Genomic DNA, 23610 nt, shown 5'->3' with positions numbered 1-23610 from the left:
ACTTATTTAAATGCTTTGTACACTCTTCGGCATCATTATGAAAGGTGTAAATCTATCTTGAATGTCAGACAACAGAGTTGCTAACATATCTTTCATTTTTTGTAAAATACTGTACAAATACTGAACCATCTGAAACTGATTTGCTGAAATCCAAGATTGCAACATCACTGATGGAACATCTTTTAACCTGCAATGTCCAATAATTTTGCATCTTTCCTAGGAGGTGTGCTGGAATGTTTTAGTCTTGTATGCTTTCTTTAAGGTCACTTAACATGACTACTGAGCCTATGTCCTGGAAGTACAGAACTTTATCCCTTAAGTCTTTTTTCTTATCTGTTGGTGTCATGTTGAGAGGGGCTTGTCAGTCTTTTGATTGAGGGTCTTGAAGTGTTTTGTATATGGGATTGGTAACTGTTTGTTTAGAAAGTTATATACATTTCAGCAGACCAGAAAACTCCTCCCTGGAGGCCTTTTCTTTTCCCAGTTAAATGGTATGGAATTTACCATCGTTTGAATACATGCTGTGTAAGACTTCATCTGGTGGAGTAGTATTTCTTATTGGCTCCAGTGATGGAGAAGATGGTAATTCTAAATAATTATGTATGTCTATTATTGTGTAAGGTTATTACAGCCTTCTGAATTTTGTACTTTTGGATTTTTATATTTGTACAGTTTTGATTGTTTTTGGAAATATGGTATATTAAAAAAATAATCTAATTTAAAAACCTTCAAGTATTGGAAGGAGTGTGCTTCAAATTATGAAACTGATTCTTTGACAGAATCCAGGATTAATACTGGAGCTTCTTTGGAAGACAGTTTGTCCTTTGATGTTGAACTATGAGGTTTCTTCTCCTGTATCTTTAAAGGCTTTTAGTAGAGAGGAACGGTTGACCAAGACTATATTTCAGTTGCAGACTTTTCCAAAATAGCCTCCATTAAAAAACATGTGAAAATGCAAAAAATACAATGGCAGCTGAGAGAGAGCAAAAAATGTTATTTTGCTTTGGTGGAAGAAAAAGGATTGAAGAGGTTTGAATGGCGGCGGCTGCACAGGAATATCTGAGCTCTAGAAAGAGTGCATTCCATGTTAGCACTGTGTGGTGATGTCACCAACTCTTGTGGCTGGATTCATCCTGCTTCTTGAAACACAAAACAGCACTCAACATCATGCATGTAAAATGCCAAATGAGTCCAGTGTTACCTTTTTTTGTCTTAAAAAAATGGGTATTACAGTTAATTTTGTAACCAAATGACAAAGTTGAGAAAGTTGACCACACGTTTTTGTGCAGGAGCCAAGACAGTCACATCCAAGTTCAAAGATTATCTATGACAACCAGCAAGGAAAAGAATCAGAGCAAGAAAATGTTGCTTTGGAAACGTTACTTCCTCCTAATATAAGCCATCTATGCCACATCCAAACTCACAGCAACCTTCAAAGGTTTATAGTACATTATTTTTCTTTTTTTGGCCTGGCAGTTTCCTCCTGCGCCTTTGATCTTCCAGCTCAATTGGAACCAGCCTGTTTTGGGCTATGGTGCCATGAGCCTTCATTCACAACTATCCAGGGATTTTTCCCCCTATTTCATATCCTCCCCCTATCAATTCACTTACGTCTAGTCACTGCAGTGACAAACCTTGGCCGGGGACCACACAGAGGACTCCTTCTGGAATTTTTCCATTACTGTCCCTAAGTTCATATATGATTGGGACTCCCTCCACCCTCCCTCCCTCTTGAAGTATCTTCATCGACCAGCCCAGGGAAGAGAAGATCTTCTGTATGGTAGCACACAGCTCTGCCACTAAGCTACCATGCCGGTCCAAAAAAGTTCATACTGTACTTTAACAAATAATTAAAATGGGGATTAAAATGTATCAAATTCCTGTGTAGAACTGTGAAGTCACCTTCTCTTATGATCAAAAATATTAGCAATTTTCATGATCTCCATCCCAGAGAATCAAAACCTGCTCAAGGTAAGTGGGGGTGTGATCACCTACTAATGGAAACTGGTGGCCAAATCGCTTTATATGGTTGTCAATGTCACAGGATTTCTGCCACACTGCTCCAATAACAATTTGCACGTCCCACATTCTCTTGCCAAATTTCTCTCACAAGAACATTCAGTTGTTGGCGTGAATGTCTAGAGATGGAGAGCCAAAGAAGTGAAAGAATTACTGTATTCACTGCAGTCCCCACCGCACCCATAAAAGCAAGTGCTTAATAGCACATATTTTCTACCAGTTTGAAATCTTGCATTTTATTGCTTCTACTATTCATTTTGGCACTTTATTTTGAATCCTCCTGCACCCATCAAATTCATTTTTAAAGAGAAATAGTGCAGGAACAGTTTGTTCAGTAAAACAGCCAAAGGCCCAGAGTTCCTGGCCACGTTTGAACAAAGGGCATAAACAACAACACAACTTTAAAAAAAGATTCAACACAACAAGACTATTCTAGCCAGAACAAAACTTACCCCTGAAATTTTCCCTTAGATCTCTAGGCTATGATCCTGCAAGTAGAATTGCTGAGATTGTGCCAGAAACAAACTTATTTAAGTATATCTTAGTTGACTATTGTTATGAAAAGTTTAAAATAAATTAATACACCTCAATGTTACAAAGATATAGAGAGAGAGAGTAGTACATGCCATGGTCAAAAATCTTACTGATATCGCAAACCTTACAATCAGAAAACAATAGCCCATGAAAGGTTTACTAGTTTTTCTTGTTTCAATCGTAAACTGGCATGGCATTAGAAGAGCCTGCTAAAATGTGCCATGTTAGGAAAAAGTCCATCATATGAAGCATTTTTCTCATACATTCAAAACATTTTAGTAACTCAGGGCAATTGTGTTTTAGGCAAATAGGTGGGAAAGGAAAATGTACCTGAGCTCGTATCTGCCTGCAATTTTATGCAAAGTCTGAAAGGTTCTCACCTCTCTGTCCAAGAGCTAGTCAAAGGCAAAAGAAGAAATAAAGACCTGAAGTGAACATAGGATTGGCTCATATTTACATGCCTGGTGAAAAATAAAAATTGTGGAGAGAGAGTCGGGACGCGGGCAGCTTTTTTGTTGTTTTTGTTAATTCTTACGCAAATTACATTCTGCATTTCATACAAAAACAAATAGAACATTTGACAACTGTACATAGAGAAAGCTCTCTCCCTCTGGAAACAAACTGAAATCTGTGAAGGTGTCAAGGTCTCATAACACTTATACCAAAAAAAAAAAAAAATCCAGACCCCCAAAAAAAATTCCAGCTTGCTCTCCACGAAACATAGTAATTGGAGAAAAATGACAGACACAAAAGCAGCCTGGATGTGGCAGCTAACAGCAGTCTCTTATCCTAGGAGATGACCTTATTATTAGGGCCACACCGGAAAAGCTCTGTAAAATTGCAAATTCCACAATTTTTAGCCTTCATGAAGATTTTCAGACTCTCTCAGTTTCTTGCAGTTTTCCATTTCTCTTTGTTGTTGTTTGCTAAGTTACATTTTTTGCTGCACGTGGCTCTGTTTGGCAGGTTCATAATATGTGACTAGTCCAGGTTGCAGTCACCTGCCCTCAGTATATAATGGGGTCAAACCCATGGCTATGAGGCCGCAGGAAGGAATGATTCTAGCCTTAAAGCAACAAAATTCCAGAAAAATACTGCAAGAAATGGGCCTGTATAAATCCTTGTAATTTTTATGAAAATTCTTCACAATTCCCTGGTGGCTCTGCTCACTAGTAATGTTATATGTTCACATTGCTGTTGGCCAGAGTCTAACATTGCAGTGTCACTGACTTCTTCTGTTTCTAGGAAGTTCTTCTCATTTTATGAGTTCACAATAGATATTCATTTAAATACTGTCCAATATGGACTGGAGTGAGGCCCAGTCCATACCTCTTCTATCGGCCTCTAGCAGTTCCACGGGCAGCTCCACGTCTTGGTTGGCCAGAGTTCATGTTGCCTCCCCTTCCCCAGTTGCCTCCACTCCTGCCTCCTCTAGAAGCATTACTATTCCCTGCATGTCCCCCATATCCTTCCTCTCGATGGGATCCGTCTTGGGGGTCTCCCTCCTGGGAACTGGAGCGGCTGGTCTTGGGTGGCCTTTGTGAGGATCCTGGACCTGTCCGACCTAACAAAACAAGAGTTGCAAGTTTGTATTAAAACCGTGTTCCAATCAATTAAAAACTAGCTCTAGAGACATCACAGTATAAATATGAACTGATGATTGGAATAGGGTTCTCACATGAGATGATATATTTAAAATAGATCAAAGGATGTTCCCTTGACAGGGCATGGATTTTCAGGACCTATTACATAAGCCAAGAAAGAATTTACATTTGCTAGATTTGTTCACCCTGACATTAAGGGTGGGAGTAACACTGACTTTTATAATGAATCCTTTAGATTGAGAGGGCATGCAGAGAGGAACCTTTTTAACTCTTCCTAATGCTACTTCATGGATTAGTTGTTTGTGAGAACTGATCCTCAACACAACAGCAGATACATGCAGCAAAGTTGCTTACCTGTGACAGGTGTTCTCTGAGGTCAGCAGAATGTCAGTCCTCACACACTGGATCCATAATCATGGAGTGGAGGAGTAGGAGTAGCCTAGTAGTTAGAGCAGTGGGCTATGAACCAGGAGACCAGGGTTCAAGTCCCACTGTTGCTCCTTGTGACCTTGGGCAAGTCACTTTACCCTCCACTGCCTCAGGTACAAACTTAGATTGTAGGGAAATACAGCAAAATTGCTTACCTGGGGGGTCACGGGGCTCAAATCGGGGGGTGGCTGTTAAAAAAATCAGCCCCCCAGCCCCAGCTGTTCCCGGGCTTTCCCAACCAGGGAACGGCCTGGCCAAGCTCTGGGGACTCGATCCCCGGGCTAAATTTGCCTGCCCTGCCGAGAAGGGACCTTCCCCACCCGGCAGGGAGGCAGAGCAGAGGCCCCCTCGCAAAAAACATGAAGGGGGCTGACACAGAAGAGGCAGGCGTCTGCAGAAAAAAAAAAAGAGGCAGGCTTCTGCAGAAAAATAAAGGTTGACAGACAGCCTACAGGCCCGGAGTGAAGCAGGGGAGAAACCTGCTGACTCCTGCCTGTCTGGCTGCCGGTTCAAGCCCTGAGAGAACCAAAAATAAAGAATATGGGTCTGCTGCTGTAGGTAAGTAATAAAAGTACTGGAAATACTTTTAAACTTAACCTGATTCCTTTGGCACTATGATGTAATTTTTTTTTTTTTTTACCAGACAACACAGCAGCGAAAAACTACGACCCCTCAGCAGCCAGAGGAGGGGGAGACGAGAACTGGACTACCAGACTCGGTCCCCACACCTGGAAGCGATAACTGACACAGGCTATGCACTGCACAAGGGGCAAAGCCCCCCTGAGTCCGGCAAGAGCTAGGAGACTGAGCCGTCTCCTGAAGAAAAATTCAAAATCTACAAACTTCCTGACTAACTTTTACTTTTATTTTGACAGGAAGAAAAACACAATATCCCTAAGGAATAAGTACTTGCTTGATCCCGGAAGAAATGAAGAAAGGAAGGCTGACTAGCCTAGAACAGGATACCGAAGGAAGACCTGCTGCACCTGCTGGAGACAGACAAATACTGAAGGGTTATAGGATAGGCTCTGTCCTCGTATAGGATATCCTTTCAGTTTTAGTCTGTCTCCACCTGCTGGAAAGGAGGCTCAACCCACACTCTGGACTGATCCGGGTATGTACAGGGAATAGGTGTTATCCCAGGACAGCAGCTTGTAGTCCTCACATATGGGTGACATCATCAGATGGAGCCCTGATACGGAAAACTTCTGTCAAAGTTTCTAGAAACTTTTGACTGGCACAGTGAGGCCACTGAGCATGCCCAGCATGCCATGATATTCTCAGCCACAGGGGTCTCCCTTCAGTCTCGTTTGTAGCAGTAAGCGGGAGCGAAAAAATAAGAAAAACGTATCGGACCCAACTCCGCGGGGTGGTGGGTGGGTTTCGTGAGGACTACATCCTGCTGTCCTGGGATAACACCTATTACAAGGTAAGCAATTTTGCTTTATCCCAGGACAAGCAGGATGATAGTCCTAACATACCGGTGATTAGCGAGCTACAGGCTGAGTCACTCTTGTATTGGACCAACAGCATACAACGTGTGCAACAAGTTGGAAAAAATGAGGCAGCCTGAAATCACAGTAGGATGGATGTAGAAGGAGTTGGTATTATATTGGAAATAAATTCTTTAAGACAGATTGTCCAAAGGCTGAATCTTGTCGTCCTTCCTTGTCCAAACAGTAATGTGCTGCAAAGGTGTGAAGTGATCTCCGTTGCAGCTTTACAGATATTAGCAATAGGCACAGAATGGTAGTGTGCTACTGAAGTAGACATAGCCCTTACTGAGTGCGCTTTTAATCGCCCCTGGAGAGGAATGCCTGCTTTTTTTATAGCAGTTGGAGAGAGTTTGTTTTCCCATTGCAACTCCTGGTTTACTTTTGTCAAAAGAAACAAAGAGTTGGGTGGATTTTCTATGGACAGCAGTGCGGTTCAGGTACAAGGCTAGCACACATTTACAATCTAAGGTGTGCAAAACTCTCGCCCTGGTGAGAGTGTGGTCTTGGAAAGAAAGTAGGCAAGGCTATGGATTGATTGAGGTGAAATTCCATTACCACTTTTGGTAGGAATTTGGGGTGAGTGCGAAGGACTACCTGGTTATGTAAGAATCTTGTGTAGGGTGAGTATGTGACAAGAGCTTGTAACTCACTGACCCTTCTAGCAGATGTAATGGCTACTAGGAAAAATACTTTCCATGTAAGAAATTTTTCATCACAGGAGTGCATAGGCTCAAAAGGGGATCGCATGAGTCTTGCTAGCACTAAATTTAGATCCCATTCAGTAACCGGTGGTTGAATGGGAGGCTGAAGGTGGAGTAAGCCTCTCATAAATTGACTTACTAGGGGTTGCGCTGGTATTGGTGCATCCCCTACTCCCTTGTGGTATACTGCTATGGCACTTAGGTGCACCCTTACAGAAGATGTCTGTAGACCAGAATCCGAAAGATGGCACAGGTAATCCAATAAAGCGGGAGTGGGGCAAGAAAAAGGGGCAAAACCATTTTGCGTGCACCACTTGGTAAATCTTGTCCATTTAAAGTGGTAAGATTTATATGTGGAAGGTTTTCGTGAAGCTACAATAACTTTAGAGGCTTGAGTTGAAAGATTAAGTGGTTGCAGAATTAAGCTTTCAACATCCAAGCCATTAGAGCAAGAGTTGGCAGGTTGGGATGAAGCAACGTGCCCTGATTCTGAGTTATGAGAGTGGGTGCTGTGCCCAGGCGAAAGTGTGATGGGTGATGAATGCAGGGGTATTGTGTTGAATTCCCGATTCAGTAAGGTTAATACCCATTGATCTTTGATGATAAGACTCCATTGATGTTTGAAATGGTGGAGTTGACCTCCTACTGGTAAGTGGGGTATAGGATTGGTGGAGAGGCTTCTGTTCTCTTGATGTATTTCAAAAACCAGCTGCTGGACCAGTTTGTGGAGGTGACTGGGTTTTTGTCTGCTTTGGTTGGCGTGTACATCCTCTTTGCGGTGGACAGTAAGAATGCGCTGAAGTAGCAGGTGGATAGTACTTTCCAGGTCTATAGAAAGGCCTCCTGGTATCTCTTCTGTTAGCTTTTCAGATGGAGGAAGGCTGATCAGATGGTAACTTGGAGAGCTGACGGGAGTGTCTCATGATGATCTTTGAGTTGTGAGACAGCATCCTGAATTTTTTCTCCGAAGAGATTGTCTCCATTACATGGGAGATCTGCCAGTCTCTCTTGGACTTCTAATCTGAGCTCCGAGGCCTTGAGCCAAGCCCACCTTCGTGCATTGATTCCAGCTGCTGATAGACAGGCGGATGTCTCAAATGAGTGGTAAGCTGCCCATACCTCGTGTTTGCCACATTCAAGGCCTTTGGCAATAAGAGTATTTAGTGCCTGTTGTTGTTGTTGTTGAGGAAGGTTATCAGCAATATCGAACTTGTTTCCACAAGTTTTTTTGATATTGCGTCATGTAAAGCTGGTATGCCGCAATTCTAGATACCAGGATGGATCCTTGAAAAAGCTTTTTTCCTAAGCCATCTAAGAACTACTGTTCTTTTCCTGGTGGGGTAGAAGAGTGTGGTTTTTGTTTCCTGGCGTTTTCTGAGCCGATTCAATGACCACTGAGTGGTGTGTCAATTGCCATTTTTGGAAACCTGGGGTATGTTGTACCAGGTATGTTGCGTCTGTTCTTCTGTTTACAGTCGGTACAGAGCAAGGATGTTCCCATAATCGATGCTGAAGTTCCAGAAGCACTTCATGAATGGGTATTGCCATCACCTCCTTTGGTGCATCCACAAATTGCAACACTTCAAGAGTCTTGTCTTGTATCCTCTTTGGTAAACAATTCAAAAGGAATTGTATCTGCCATTTCCTTTAAGAAATTTGCAATTGACAAATCCTCAGGAGGAGACTTCCTCCTCCCTTCTGGTGGAGAAGGCTCTGACTGTAAATCATCTGTGTCAGTGTCTACATCCTCCCAAGGACTGTATTGAGGTTGATAATGTGCCTCAGAAGGATCTGGTTTATGTTTTTGAAGGTGATGTTTTGTTTTAGAAGCAGACTTTGATGGTTGAGATGGAATCTGCTTTGGTATCAGAGGAGGCAGTAAAGGCATCGATGGGGAATTGAAAAGTCTCGATGGCATCGATGGCCAGCATCGCCCGATGGACAAGGTCGTGATGGTATCGATGGGTCCGGAAATGACATCAAAGGTAATGTCAGTGCCCGGAAGTGTTGAAGGCCCAATGGCCCCAGGACGGAATTAGTGTCTCTCCTGTCTTCCTCCGATGAGCCTGGGATTGGAATCGAAGGAATCATCGGTGGATGTTTTAGCATCGATGGTGTCTATGGACGCATCGGGGGAGCTGTCGGCGTAATCGGCGTCGGTGCAGGAAAAGCTCCGATTAATGCATCAATTTTATTCAGTAGGGGTTGAAAAATCGACGGTTCTGGTGTCGATGCCAGTGTCGGGATCGGTACCGGTGTTGGCATGGAAGGAGGCTGGAATTTTTGGAATGCCTCGACGATCGCTTGCTGGACCATGGAAGTCACTTCTTCCCTGGAGACTGGGACTGGGTCCACTGTCACAGGAGAAGGTAAAACTGGCACTCCTGGCTCTTCCATGACTGAACGTGGTGGCACAGTCTCTAACACCGATCCCAGTGGAGAGCGCCTCGGTATCTCGGGTACAGAGGGACGTGGTGGCTCTAGTACCGGGATACGCTTCGGCATCGGCTCTATGTCCTTCGGTGCCGATGTGGATGTCATTCCCTCCGATGGATTGGAGACGGAACGGTGTCGATGGCATCTTTTTTCACAATGTTCTCTAGTAGATGTCGATGAATATCCAGATGGGGTCGGTGACGGACGGTCATCGGCCCTTTTCTTACTTCGATGTTTTTCAACAGAGGCTGATAATTTCTTCGGTGACGATGTCAAAGATGACTATGGAGTGAGCTTTTTAAACAGCTCCTCCATTTTATCCAATCGGGCATGCCTGCCCTTCGGTGTCATCTGGGCACAAGATGTACAAGCCCGGACATTGTGGCCTGATCCCAGGCATAAAATGCAAACATTGTGCGGGTCAGTTATCGACATAGTTCGGTTACAATTTGGGCATTTTTTTAAGCCATGGTGAAAATAGGCCAGGTAACGGTCGATGGCCTGCGGGTACCGAATGAAGGTGACAGGAATTGACCAAAAAAATGATTCAAAAAAAGTACTCACCAATTACTATGTCGAAGGGAGACCCGAGTGATAAGTTTTTTGACTGAAAAGTTATATTTTCCGTGAGGAAAAAGTGAGGGAAAATGTCACAGAGCTCCTATTACGCGAGGCTTACAGCACCGCGGAAAAAAAGAGACTGAAGGGAGACTCCTGTGGCTGAGAATATCATGGCATGCTGGGCATGCTCAGTGGCCTTACTGTGCCAGTCAGCAAATGTTGCTTACCTGTAACAGATGTTCTCACAGGACAGCAGGATGTTAGTACTCACATATGGGTGACATCACAGGATGGAGCCCAATCACGGAAAACTTCTGTCAAAGTTTCCAAAACTTTGACTGGCCCCTACTGGGCATGCCCAGCATGGCACTAACCCTGCAGCCAGCAGGGGTTCCCCTTCAGTCTTATTTGAAAGCTACAGGCAGTGCCGAAAATAAAATAACAAAACGTTACGAACCCAACACCGCGGGGCGGCGGGCGGGTTTCATGAGGACTAACATCCTGCTGTCCTGTGAGAACACCTGTTACAGGTAAGCAACATTTGCTTTCTCACAGGACAAGCAGGATGGTAGTCCTCACATATCGGTGAGTACCGAGCTGAGGATGTCCGAACATGCACCAAATGTACCCAAAGGTGTGCAACAGGCACAATAACTGGGGTGGAATTTGGTAGAGGGCATCCTGAACCCCACCGGGCAGGCGGAAGGGTGTAGGTACGTCACGTTGTAAATAAATTACAAAGGACAGACTGACCGAAGATGGAATCTTGTCTTCCAGCTTTGTCTAAGCAATAGTGGGCTGCAAAGGTGTGGAGAGAACTCTAGGTTGCAGCCCTGCAAATGTCAGGAAGCGGCATCGATCATAGGTGTGCTACTGAAGTCACCATGGCCCTCACAGAGTATGCTTTAAAACGGTCTTGAAATGGAATGCCCGCTTGATGATAGCAGAAGGATATGCAGTCCGCCAACCAGGAGGAAAGAGTCTGCTTACCCACAGGCTTCCTCAAATTGTTAGGGTGAAAAGAAACAAACAATTGAGTGTTTTCCCTGTGGCAGCTGTACGGTCTAGGTAAAACGCTAGAGCCCGTTTACAGTCAAGGGTATGCAGAGCCTGGGAAAAAAGGTAGGTAGTATGATGGACTGATTGAGGTGAAAATCCGAAACTACCTTAGGCAAGAATTTAGGGTGAGTGCGGAGTACCGCCCGTCCTGCAGAAGTTTAGTGTAAGGCGGATAGGTAACTAGAGCCTGCAATTCACTAACTCTGCTAGCTGACGTGATAGCCAAAAGAAAAATCACTTTCATGTGAGATATCTAAGTTCACAAGAGTGAAGAGGCTCAAAAGGCGGTTTCATGAGCCGACCTAGAACCAGATTAAGGTCCCAAGAAGGGGCTGGAGGATGTAGTGGAGGCTTGATATGGAGCAAGCCCTTCAAAAAGCGTGTTACAAGGGGTTGTACTGATATAGGGACATCCCCGACACCTTTATGGAAGGCGGCTACCGCACTGACATGGATTCTGATGGAAGAAGTTTTTAGACCTGACTCTGATAAATGCCAGAGATACTCTAAAAACTTGGTAACTGGACAGGTAAAGGGGTCAAGGGACTGAGAAGAGCACCATGACTTAAACCTGTTCCATTTGTAAGAGTAGGCTTTTCTCGTGGAAGGCTTCCATGAAGCAATCAAGACACGGGAAACTGGTTCAGAAAGGTTAAGTGGTTGAAGGATTAACCTTTCAACATCCATGCCATCAGGGATAAGGCGTGAAGATTGGGATGGCGTAGGCTCCCGTCGTTCTGAGTGATCAGAAGCGGGTCCTTTCCCAAGGGAATGTGCCTGCGGTTGGAGAGATCCTGAAGTATTGGAAACCACACTTGGCGTGGCCAGTGAGGTGCTATCAGGATCATGGTTCCCTTGTCCTGAAGTAACTTCACGAGAGTCTTCGAGAGAAGTGGAAGTGGAGGGAATGCATAGAGCAGACCAGTTGTCCATGAAAGGGAGAATGCGTCTCTGGGTTGAGAGAGTGTGCTGCGAATGAGAGAGCAGTAGTTCTCCACTTTGCGGTTTTGTGGGGATGCAAAGAGGTCTATACGAGGATATCCCCATTGCTGAAAGAAGGAGTTTGCTACAGAGGGGTTGAGAGATCACTCGTGCGGTTGAAAGACGCGACTCAGCTTGTCTGACAGCACATTGTCCACTCCTGGCAACCAGGTTGCCCTGAGGTACATCAAATGGGAGAGAACTTCTTCCCAAATCTGCGCAGCTTCTTGACACAGAAGGAAGGAGCCTGTGCCTCCCTGCTTGTTGATGTACCACATTGCCACCTGGTTGTCCGTCTGAATCGGGATGACTTGATCTGAGAGGCGATCCTGAAAAGCCCTGAGAGCATATCTAATTGCTTGAAGCTCCAGGAAATTTATTTGGTGTTTGGCTTCCTCTGGAGACCAAGATCCTTGAGTCTGCAGATCGGCTACGTGGGCTCCCCAACCGAGATTGGAAGCATCGGTGGTGAGAGTGATTTGAAGATTTGGTACCTGGAAGGGCAAGCCTTGGAGGAGATTGGTCTGATTTTTCCACCAGGCGAGAGACAGACGGAGTGAGTCAGTGACGTGGACAACGGTCGACAGAGGCTGAATAGCTTGAGTCCATTGAGACCTCAGAGTCCAGTGCATGAGTCTCATGGCCAAGCGGGCCATTGGTGTGACATGGACTGAAGACGCCATGTGTCCCAGAAGGACGAGAAATTGGCGTGCAGTCGCGGAGTGCTGAGACTGCAGCTGGTGAGCAAGAGACACAAGAGTTAGTGCTCGTTGTCGAGGCAGGAAAGCCTTTGCCTGTAAGGTGTCCAAGTCTGCCCCAATGAACGATAAGGTTTGAGATGGGACTAAATAGGATTTGTCGTAATTGACGAGAAACCCTAACGAAATTAGCATGTGTAAGGTTAGATTGAGGAACGACAGAGCAGTTTGCTGAGTGGGAGCCCTTATTAACCAATCATCCAGATAGGGGTAGACGTGAACACCTTGCGTCCTGAGGAAGGCTGCGACAACTATGAGGCATTTTGTAAAGACTCGTGGTGCAGATGCTAGGCCGAATGGAAGTACTCGGTATTGATAGTGCTTGGGGCCTACTAGAAACCTCAGGTTCTTGCGATGAGCTGGAGTTATCGCAAAGTGGGCATATGCATCCTGGAGGTCCAGAGAGCAGAGCCAGTCTCCTCTTTGTAGAAGAGGTAGAAGCGATCCCAAGGTGACCATCTTGAACTTTTCTTGCTGGAGGTACTTGTTGAGGGCCCGTAGGTCTAGAATAGGACGGACGCCTCCCGATTTTTTGGGGATTAGAAAGTACCAGGAATAGAACCCTAGGCCTTGCTGAGAATATGGTACGGGTTTTATTGCTCTTGACTGGAGAAGGAGGGAAACCTCTTGATCCAGAAGAATGGAATGATCAGATGTTCTCCACGTCTGTAGAGGTGGGGAGTCCGTTGGCAGGGCGAGAAAATTGAGATGGTAACCCTGAGCAATGATTGCCAATACCCATTGGTCAGATGTGATTGAATGCCACATGTTGTGGAAGTGGCACAATCGACCTCCCACTGGGATGTGCGACAGAGGAATCTGGCTGCTGCTCTCTAAGTGGAAGTCAAAAACCAGAAGCAGGTCCTGGTTGAGGAACTGCCTGTGGTTTTGTTTACGGGCTTGACGAGACTGCGGTTTTTGATAAGGTCTCGTGGCACGGAATCTGGTTGGTGGCGGGTAAGACTTCTTCGGGCGGAAGAAAGACTTCTTAGAGTCTTTTCTGAAGGGTTGTTTTGAGGAGAAGTCGGAAGGCATCAAAGAGAGCTGTCTTAGGATCTCATGATGATCCTTTAATTCTGCCACTGTCCGTTGAATCTGTTCACCGAACAGATTATCTCCGATACAAGGCAGGTCGGATAACCGGTCTTGTACTTCTGGGCGTAGTCAGAAGACTTGAGCCAGGCCCACTGTCTCGCCAAAATAGCAGCTGCAGACACTCTAGTAGAGGTGTCAAAAATGTCATAAGATGTTCTAATCTCATGCTTGCCTGCCTCAAATCCCTTGTTTACTAGGGGTTGTAATTGTTCCTGAAATTGTTGCGGCAAGAGTCTGACAAGTCCTGCATCTGCTTAAAAATGACCCTGTTATATTGGGTCATATAAAGCTGATAGGCAGCAATTCGGGAGATAAGCATGGCTCCTTGGAATACTTGGCAACCAATGTTATCTAGGAACTTCAGTTCCTTTCCAGGAGGAACAGACGAGTGAGGCTTTGACCTTTTCGCCCTCTTTTGTGCAGACTCTACCACAACCGAGTGGTGATCAAGCTGTGATTTTTGAAAACCTGGGGCTGACTGTACCAAATAGGTAGTGTCAACTTTCCTATGTACTGGAGCAATTGATCCAGGATGTTCCCAGTTCTTCTTGAGGAGATCGAGAAGGACCTGATGAATGGGAATAGAGGTGATTACCTTAAGGGCATCCAGGAATTGGAGCAACTCCATCATCTGGTGCCTATCATCCTTTTCTGTCTGTAATTGGAAAGGAACCAATTCAGACATTTCCTTTACAAAATTTATAAAGGAAAGGTCCTTTGGGGAAGAACGCATTTTACTCTCAGTAGGTGAAGGTGGTGAAGGTAAATCATCGGTGTCTGTTGAAGTATCAACACCCCAGGTATCATAAGGATCCGCAGCCGTCCTTCTAGGAACTAGAGGGGGACAGGGTGGTTGTATACCTGAAGGACCCGGTCCAGGCTCCGAAGGAATCGGAGGAATTATCGGAGGCACCGATGATGGCATCGAAGGCACTGGTGCAGGCATTGAAGGCATCGATGGATGACTCGGTGGCGCCGACGGACGTATCGGCACCGATGGATGGGTCGGTGGCGAGGGGATGTATTGGCATCGATGGCTGAGGGAGAACCCCCGATGGAGGGATGCGAAACGGTGTTTCTCCTCCCGATGATGCTGTCAGTGGGGAGGGCATCGGAGCCATTGGAGACCCGGGATCCATCGATGGAAAAGCGGCCATAAGCGCTTCCATCCTGGATAGCAGCGGTGCCAGCGCTGCCGGAATCGGGTCGATGGTCGGTTCCAGAGGCGGTGCCGGTGTCGGAGGAACCTGAACACGTTGCATCACCTTCTCGATGGCCTCCTGAACCATTCGGTCCAGTTCTTTTTGGTGACCTGGAGCAAGGAGCCCCGGCTCCGGAACAAAAGGAGGAGGCAGAGGCATAGCCGGAGGGACCACCGTTAAAGGCGGAGTCATGGCTCCCGATCCCCGATCGGGTGAGGGTTGCCTCAGTGACCCGGTCGCAGGAATGGTCGGTGCCTTTCCTGGATGGGGTTTTTTCGACAGCGGCTCGGACGATGGCGAAATCGATGATTTCGCTCCCTCGATGGTCCGAGTCTTACGGTGTCGATGGCGATGTTTTTCCCTGCGATCCCCTCGATCCTGAGGGGGAGTAGAGGGTGTCGATGGCCATGAAGTCGTCGATGCCGGTCGGTCACCGGTCGGTGGTCGATGCTGGCGGGAAGTTGATGGTGCCGGTTCTGATGACGTTGATGCAATGGACGGAGTCTGGGTTTGAGCACGGAAGAGAAGTTCCATCTTCTCCATTCTGGCCTTGCGACCCTTCAGTGTAATTAAGGCACATTTGGTGCAGGTCAAGACATCCTGCTCACGTCCTAGACACATTACACAGACTTTATGGGGGTCTGTGATAGACATGGTGTGAGTACAGTCCGGGCACGACGAAACCCCGATGCCATAGCCATGGAAAAAATCGAGTTGCGGTACGGTCGACGGCCAGTAGGCTGCGAGGGCCAAACTCGACAGTAATTGACGGGAAACGGGTAAAAACTTACCGGAGTACCGCGGACTAAGAAAAGGTAGAGGAGGGACCCCTGTGGGGCAATTTAACTTTAAGTAATTCCGTGAGGAAAATTCCTGTCAGGAATCTCTGCAGAGCTCTTTTACCGCGAGGCTACTGCTGCGCAGAAAAAAGAAGACTGAAGGGGGACCCCTGCTGGCTGCAGGGTTAGTGCCATGCTGGGCCAGTCAAAGTTCTGGAAACTTTGACAGAAGTTTTCTGTGACTGGGCTCCATCCTGTGATGTCACCCATATGTGAGGACTACCATCCTGCTTGTCCTGTGAGAAACTTACAGTTCCTGTATGTAATCCGTTTTGAAGTTCCCAAAAATGCAGACTTGCATCGATATTCAAATGCCATTTAGACGGATAACTGAATATAGTTATCCGTCTAAATGGCTTACCCAGCTATATTCAACCTTTATCTGGCTAAATTCTAGCCAGCTAATAAAGGTAGGTGGCTAGAATTTAGCTGGTTAAGTTGGGGGCATTCCGGGGGTGTAATTGTGAGGAGTTGAGTTAGCTGGCTAAGTTAATCGGCCAACTTTAATAATCAGAGTTAGCCAGTTAACTTAGCCGGCTAAGTCTGGTCTGGGTCAAAGAGCTGTCCTAAAGTTAGCTGGCTAACTACTTAAGAGAGCCGGCTATTTCAATTGTCCGGCTGCACTATTGAATATGCCTCCAAAGTTAGCCAGATATGTTTATCCAGCTAACTTTGGAATCTGAACTGTTTCTGAATAAAGACTTCCAAATAAATAAATAAAACACTAGGGCCTGGAGTTCTCTGACCCTGTATGCTGAAGTGATGACCACCAAATATACAACCTTCCAGGTCAGGTACTTCAGCTCACAAAAGTCCAGTGACAAAGGGAGCTTTCAACAGCTGTGACCCATGTCATAGCAGGAAGCTTGGAGGGAGGCCTTCAATTGAAGCAAGCCTTGTGTGAAACTGACAACAAAATGCTGTACATGGTTTACCTTCCACATGGTGGTGATAGATGCCAATAGCACTGAAATGAACCCTAACTGAATTGCTCTTCAAACCAAACTCAGATAGATGTAGCAGGTAGTCAAATGGTTTTTGTATAGAACAGGAGAAAGTATCTAGGGTCTTTCCCTCATACACTTGTCAAACCTCTTCCACTTTAAACCATAGGATTTGCTTGAGGAATCCTTCCTGGAAGCTAGAAGACTATGAGACAAATCCTCAGATTGATTCAAGGGTTGCAGGGTTATCCTTTCAACATCTAGGCTGTGAAGGCTACAGACCTACTGTTAGGGTGATGCAACCTGATTGGATTCTGATGGACATCTCCTACAGAAGTGGAAACCGAATCTGATTCGGCCAAGAGGGAGCTATGAGGATCATAATTTCCCTGTCTCTTCTGAGTTTCAGCAAGGTCTTTGCCACTAAAGGATGCAAGTACCTTGCCCCCAATCTTATCCCTCCATCTAGAGCAAAGGCATTCAAGGCAGCCTTCTCCTGGGACAGAAATTTGGGACCTTTCTATTCAGAGGAGACACAGAATATTTGGTATGCTGCTCAAGGACCATTTGTGGCATTCCAGAACCCGACTCAGTCTGTCTACCAGGTCAGTCTGTCTATCAGGACAGTCTTCTCACCTGCCAAATATGTAGCTCTGAGAACCATTCCATGAAAAATGGCCCAGTACCCTATCTGGACATTTTCCTGATACAGGAACTATAATCCCGTTTCTTCCTGCATACTGATGTAGAATATAGCTACCTGATTGTCTGTTTGGATGAGGACAATTTTGTTGGAGAACCAATCCCTGAAAGTCTTTAGGGCATAGCGTTCTGCCCTTAGCTCAAGAAAATTTATCTGATGAAACTTTTCCTGAGTAGACCGGAGAACCTGTGTGCAGAGCTCCTCTATGAGATCGATTTTAAAAGTGTTGCAAAAATGCTCACATACACACATATGTAGAATGCACGCAAGCAACATGGATTTTAAAAATCCACAAATTATTCACGTATATGCCCATGCATGCGTGAAAAATAAGGGGGGTGAAAAAGAGGTGAGGCATTATGGGTGTATGCACACTCGTTTATATGTACTCTCCAGCCCAAGTTGGACACATTTATGGTTAGGATAATTTGCACCAAAGGAATTTGGAAGGGAATTCCCTGGGCCAGATTAGAATGATTAAGCCACCAGGACAGAGAGTCCCTTAGAAGCTGGTGGATGCTGTCCCAAAGACCCTGAATAGTTTGATTCGACTGAGATTTAAGGGTCCATTAGGCTTTTCTCATATGAAGATATGTCATAAGACTAATGTACACTGCTGAAGTAAGGAGGCCTAACAACATCAACATGTCCCAAGCTGACTTTTGCTGACTCGTTATCCTTTCCACAGCGAAAAGCAATGTGGCAATCCTTTCTCATGGAAGAAAGGCCTTTGCCCAAGTCGTATCTTTGCGGAATTCTTATAAATGACAATTGAGATAATGTGCTCAGGTATTTGGGAAACCTAAGGATGAACTCTAGTAACTCCAACATCCAGTTTTGTTCATTGATTCTGCAGCATCTCCTTGAGATGTGCTCTTGACCAGCCAATTGTCCAGGTAAGGAAATACATACATTCCCAATTTGGGTATATGTGCAGACATCAGTGCCACGCCAAAGGGCAAGACACAATATTGGAGGTGGTGTTTCCTTACTACAAATCTGAGATATCTTCTGTGTGCTGGAAATACCTCTATATACGTATAAGAACACTTTAGATTTACACAGCATAGCCAGCCCCCTTTTTCTAGAAAAGTGAAAGAGAAACCATTTTGAATTTTTCCCTTATCAGCTATCTGTTCAAAGCCCAGAGGTCTAGAATGTGATAGAGTTGAATCCCTACCCTCTTTCCTTTGGTGGAACAGGTTTGACTGCATTGGTCTCAAAAAGGGAGAAGATCTCCTTTCATAGTTAAGAGGCTGCCCAAGCGGTTCTTTGTGGGTGATTTGGAGGGGTCTCTAATAGATAATCAGTACTTTTGATTATGCTGAGAACCCAACTTCTGAATTTACAACAGGCCAATGGTTTACCGTAAAATCTCAGTCTCCCTTCAACAGGCAGGTTCTCTGGTGAGGATACTGGGATTCTGGCTATATTCGCACTGATCCAGAAACCCTATTCCAGATATTAGCTGGGATGCTGGTTGTGGCTTCTGGGCCCTCTGATGTCTGGGATGAGAGCAAGGTCCGTGTTGCTGATAGGGACAAAGGGGCAGGAGAAAGTGTCTCCTCTGAGAATAGATATGGTTCCTTGGCATCCCATCTGGGTACCTTTTGGATGAAGAGGACGGGTCTGGACTGGCAGTGAAGATAGTCTGAAGAGTTGCACAGTGGTCTTTTATTTAGGCCACCACTTCCTTGACCTTAACTCCAAATAGATTCTTCCCATTGTATGGACATCAACGAACCTATCCTGGATATCCTGTTACAGGAATGAGGTCCACAAGCATCAATACCTACTGCAGAAACTCTCAATGCTGTCTCACAAACATCAAAGATCGAACACACCATGTATTTTCTGCACTCTATTCCCTTGTCTAGCAGTGACTCCAGAGTGTTTTGCTGCTCGGGGGAGCTACTCTGACAATCTCTTGACATCCTTCAGAATGTCTTGCAAGTATTGGTACATAAAGAACTGGTAGAAGGTATATGAGTATTTACCTTAGCCTCTTGATAACCCTTCCTTTCAAGAAAGTCAAGGGTATGAGAATCCTTTCCCTGGGTCACTGAGGAATGGGTCCTATACCTCTTGGCCTTTTTGAGAGTGGCTTCAACTATCACTAACTGGTGCAGTAGCTGTTGCTTTCTGAATCTGGGCACAATAAATTGAATCAGACTTCTTGTTTACAAGATCCACAGAGAGAGAGGAACTCCCACATTCTAATCTGATTCTCCTAAAGGATTTCATGGACGGAAACTACCACACTATCTTTAGGGAGTCCACAAATTGGAGGATGTCATGCATTTTGGCCCTGGACTTCTGCAACTCCAATGGAATGGCATCCATCATTATTTTCATAAACTTGACAAAGGAGAAGACCTTGGGAGGAAATCTTCTCCTTTCCTGTGAAGAAGAAGGGTTAGATGGGAGCACCCTCCTGATTAAAGAAGTCTTTAGGCCCACAGTCATACCTCCAGGAATACTTCGAGTCCAATCCTGCTGGATTATTCAGGGGGGGGGGGTGTGGATTGAGATCTCACTAAACTAGCAGACAAAGCCTCAGAAAGGGGAGTACTTGTCTGTTGGGCCCTTGACCCTAATGAAATTCCTGTGCATCTGTGTTGCTTCCTCCCCTGATGTACTGAAATTGGGAACCACCACCACACCAATCCTAATGTCGATTCCCTTCTGGGAACCAGCAGTGGGTCTTTCCGCTGGGTGCTATCGTTTTCCAGTAGAGGCTGAATGCCAGTCTGCCAAAACACTAATAATGTTGATGTCCGTACACTGATTCTTCACATCTTACATTCCAAGTCTTCCTGGATCTTTCAATCCAGTCCTTCGTCAAAGATTGCCAATGCCAGCACAGACTGGGAGGGAGAAGGGGAGGCCATATGTTTCTGGGATACCAGAAATAACTTGATGGCTGACATTTGGATTCCTACAGACTGTCACAATTAGTTCTCCCTTGGATGATTTAAGGCAGCTGCCAAAATGTCCCTACTCCCAGCATTGCAAATTGACAGAGACCAATGTCAATACATCTTGACCTACATATGAGCTCCATGATGCCAGCACTGAAAAAGCAGAACCCTGTACTTTCTTCAAGTGGGAGAAGGTAAAGGACAGTCTATCTTTTTGTCTATCCTGATTCTTGATGTTGAAGGGTGGGGGGCGGGGGTCGATGCCTCCCTGATGTTGATGCACCACCAGTGCTTGGTGCAGTCCCTGGGGGTCCCTTGATGTTGTTGCTTCCAGTGCTGATGGGCTGAGCTTAAATCTCCTGAAGAGCTTTCCAATGAGCTCCAACCGAGAATGACATCCTCCTAGGGGGTCATAAATCCTGTCCAGGAAGCAGCTCAAAATATTGTGGTTAACCCCAGGCAAAAGATACATCTATCATGGAGATACATGATAGACATCATCCTTTCACACAGGGGTCACTTGTTGAGGTCACTGACCTTCTCCTTTAGGGGCATTGTGTGAAAAATTAATGCGGCAAAATCAAATTATTCTATATTTGACCAAAACTCCAAGTGATGCACTACTTGGCTGTTTAAAAATAAGAAAACGGAGGGTGAAATATAAGCACAAAGATCCACAAGAAGCAGCTCCTGTGAAAAAAAATGCATTCAACTGCAGCAACTGAGACAACCGCAACCTGCAGGCTCAGTGGAAAAGATGAGACTGGGACATGGTGATGTGGATTGGGCTGCACATGCCCAGTGGGGCATGACTAAAGCTTCTAGAAGCTTTGAAGTAGAATTTACATCCTGGACTCTATCTGATAATGTCACTCATGTGTAAAGACTGCTATCCTGCTTGACCTTGGAGAATAGCACCAACAGCTCCACAATACTTCTAATCCCCAGCACACAGCAGATACATCCCACTTCCCATCCTAGCACTGAAAGCAATACTCCACAGTATTCCCAGACCAAACCACAACAGGAGCTACCTCATTTCCCTATATCTGAAATCACTTCATGCCTTCATGTCTTTCCCTGCAAATGTCTGCTTTTATCTTCCTAAATGTGTTTTTCTTGCTGACACTAGAGTTTCTTGATGAAAATGTATCCAAAATTCAGGAATTCTCTTACTTTGCCCTCTCTCTTCAGGGGGTCCCCCAGGGGCATCCATTTCCCTTTGGTCTGGAGTCCCAGGTCCATCATGCCATGGTCTCTTGCGAGGTGGCAGAGAAGCCATGTCCATACCCTGTAAGGAAGAGGAGCGCTCTCTGCTGGCAGGAGAGTGACTATCATGAGGAGGTGGTGGTGGAGGGTGATCTGGACGAGGTCCATCACGGAAATGCTCTTGACCTAAAAAGGACGAGGCAAAAAGGCAGACTCAAACAATCTGCCCTGCTAACACTGTATGAGTGGTCCTTAACCTGGTCCTTGGGGATCCCCCAACCAGTCTCGTTTTAAGCATATCTACAATGAATCTGCATGATATATTTGCATACAACCATTAAGAAATTAATTTGTCATTATCTCATAGGTTTAACTTACAAGGCATATGGCTTGTCAAGGTCCTGTAAATTTTATCTTTATGGATCTGAGCTAGCCAGGATTCTATAGGATAAAAATGCACATTATTCATCACCTATAATTCTATAGGATTTACCCAAGAAGTATTAGATTAGCCAAAATCAGGCAAGTTTTGCCCATGGATCACTAGGCTGGCCAAGATTTTGTATATTTTATTGGAAAGACCAGTGGGTTTGTTTTAGCTTCTTGCTCCTCACCTGGTTCTTTCCCTCCGTCCCAAGAATCTGGTTTCCTTCCTCCTTCAAAGCGAGAGAATTCATCTGGAGTGGGAAGAAGGCCTTTCCGTCCCCCTGCAAGACCAGCAATATGGGGATTAACACATTTTGCTCACGAAAATAAATACTTTCCTAACATTGTCAATTACACAAAGAAAGGTATCTTACCTCGAGATGTACCTCGACTTCGCCCCCTTCCACCCACATCTCTTCCTCTTTTGCTCTCATCTTTTTGGTCAAACTTCTCCTCTGTCCCGAACTCTTCAGTATTAGGAAAACTGTCCCTTCCCCTGCGTCCCCGGCCGTCATGCCTCTGGGGGCCACCTCTTCTGAAACTACAAAGAAAAAACAAAGTGAGAATATGTGATCACTAGAGACACAGCTTTCCATTAACAATCTGATAAATCCTGGGAGAGCACATGCACTTAGCACATAGTGTCCCATGTGATATTGGAATTCTCTCCCTATGCAGCCTCAGCATCCTATTCAGTCCCTGCATATTAGGATGCTAAATGGAAAATTTGACTTAACTATCAATTCCTGTTCTATTAGTTCTCCATATTAATCTGAACAATAGGGTAATCTTCCCTCACCTCAAGTTCAAGCACAACAGAAGGTGTGAGATTTCAGTCAGGCACCACATTGTGGTCAACCTCTATTGCACTTCCAAGATTTAATACACTTCTATTGGAAACTAGCAGAAAAATTAATTATTAACCACGCTCAGCAAAAAGAATTGATAAATTATCCATTATCATCAAAGGGTGGGTTGATAGTCCAGGCTGGTTTGGAGAATTAACAGAACAGAAATTGACGGAGTTAAGTCAAAATTCTGTAGCTTTCTCCCCACCAGTGTGTACAACAGCGATCTAGCAAAGCAAGACCATATTAGGTGGGAAACAATGCAGCTTATATTACTCATTGCCCAAAGATTTCATCCACCTATGCTCATGTGTATATACTGTAATGCTTTGAGAATATAAGTAAGCTTCATGTTACCACTTTAGATTCACTTGACTGACACCACACCTTCTGTGCAAAAGAATTACATAATGCACTTGTAAAATGTGTTCTAATAAACTAAGAAATCCTCTTGTTCATAGCCTTTATTTAGATATGCAAAAATATTCTCTTTAGTTCTTTCTTGGGGATAATTTTCAAAACCATTTACGTGTGTAAAAGGGCTTTTTGAAAACTGCCATGAGGGCTGTATCCGTAAAAGTAATTTAGCGTGCACTTTAATGTATATTTGAAAGTGGCATTCACAGGAGCGGAGTTGGAGTGAGGAAACTATTTGTATGCATATTCTTGATTTAAAAAAATTATGCATGTAAATGTATGTGCACACATTTACAATTGTTCCCAAGCAGGTGTACACGTGTACCTGCTAATTTTCAAAGCGGACTTAAGTGTTCAAGTCTGCTTTGAAAATTAGGGCTGAAGTCTGTGTGCACTTTCTACATGCAGACTTCAGCTCCTCGTGGGTA

At 45.0% G+C, this 23610-nt stretch overlaps 1 protein-coding gene across 3 annotated transcripts in view; it reads right to left on the bottom strand.

Annotated features, from left to right (window-relative positions):
* Nucleotides 1-1774: 1774 nt before the first annotated feature.
* WDR33 (WD repeat domain 33) overlaps nucleotides 1775-23610 on the bottom strand; it is a 414563-nt gene continuing 392727 nt past the window's right edge. The window contains exons 17-20 of one of the 3 annotated variants that reach the window (XM_029615297.1): nucleotides 22292-22458; nucleotides 22106-22198; nucleotides 21459-21677; nucleotides 1775-4117 (exon numbers count right to left, since the gene is read on the bottom strand). In XM_029615297.1, coding sequence (XP_029471157.1) covers nucleotides 3888-4117; nucleotides 21459-21677; nucleotides 22106-22198; nucleotides 22292-22458 — 709 coding nt within the window. In that variant the 3' untranslated portion in view covers nucleotides 1775-3887. The remainder of the gene's footprint in view (nucleotides 4118-21458; nucleotides 21678-22105; nucleotides 22199-22291; nucleotides 22459-23610) is intronic. The other 2 variants (XM_029615295.1, XM_029615296.1) reach the window with 2 other exon arrangements.

The sequence above is a fragment of the Rhinatrema bivittatum genome, chromosome 9 (assembly GCF_901001135.1).
Source record: "Rhinatrema bivittatum chromosome 9, aRhiBiv1.1, whole genome shotgun sequence".
NCBI lineage: Eukaryota > Metazoa > Chordata > Amphibia > Gymnophiona > Rhinatrematidae > Rhinatrema > Rhinatrema bivittatum.
This window is presented reverse-complemented; position numbering and strand designations above follow the sequence as displayed.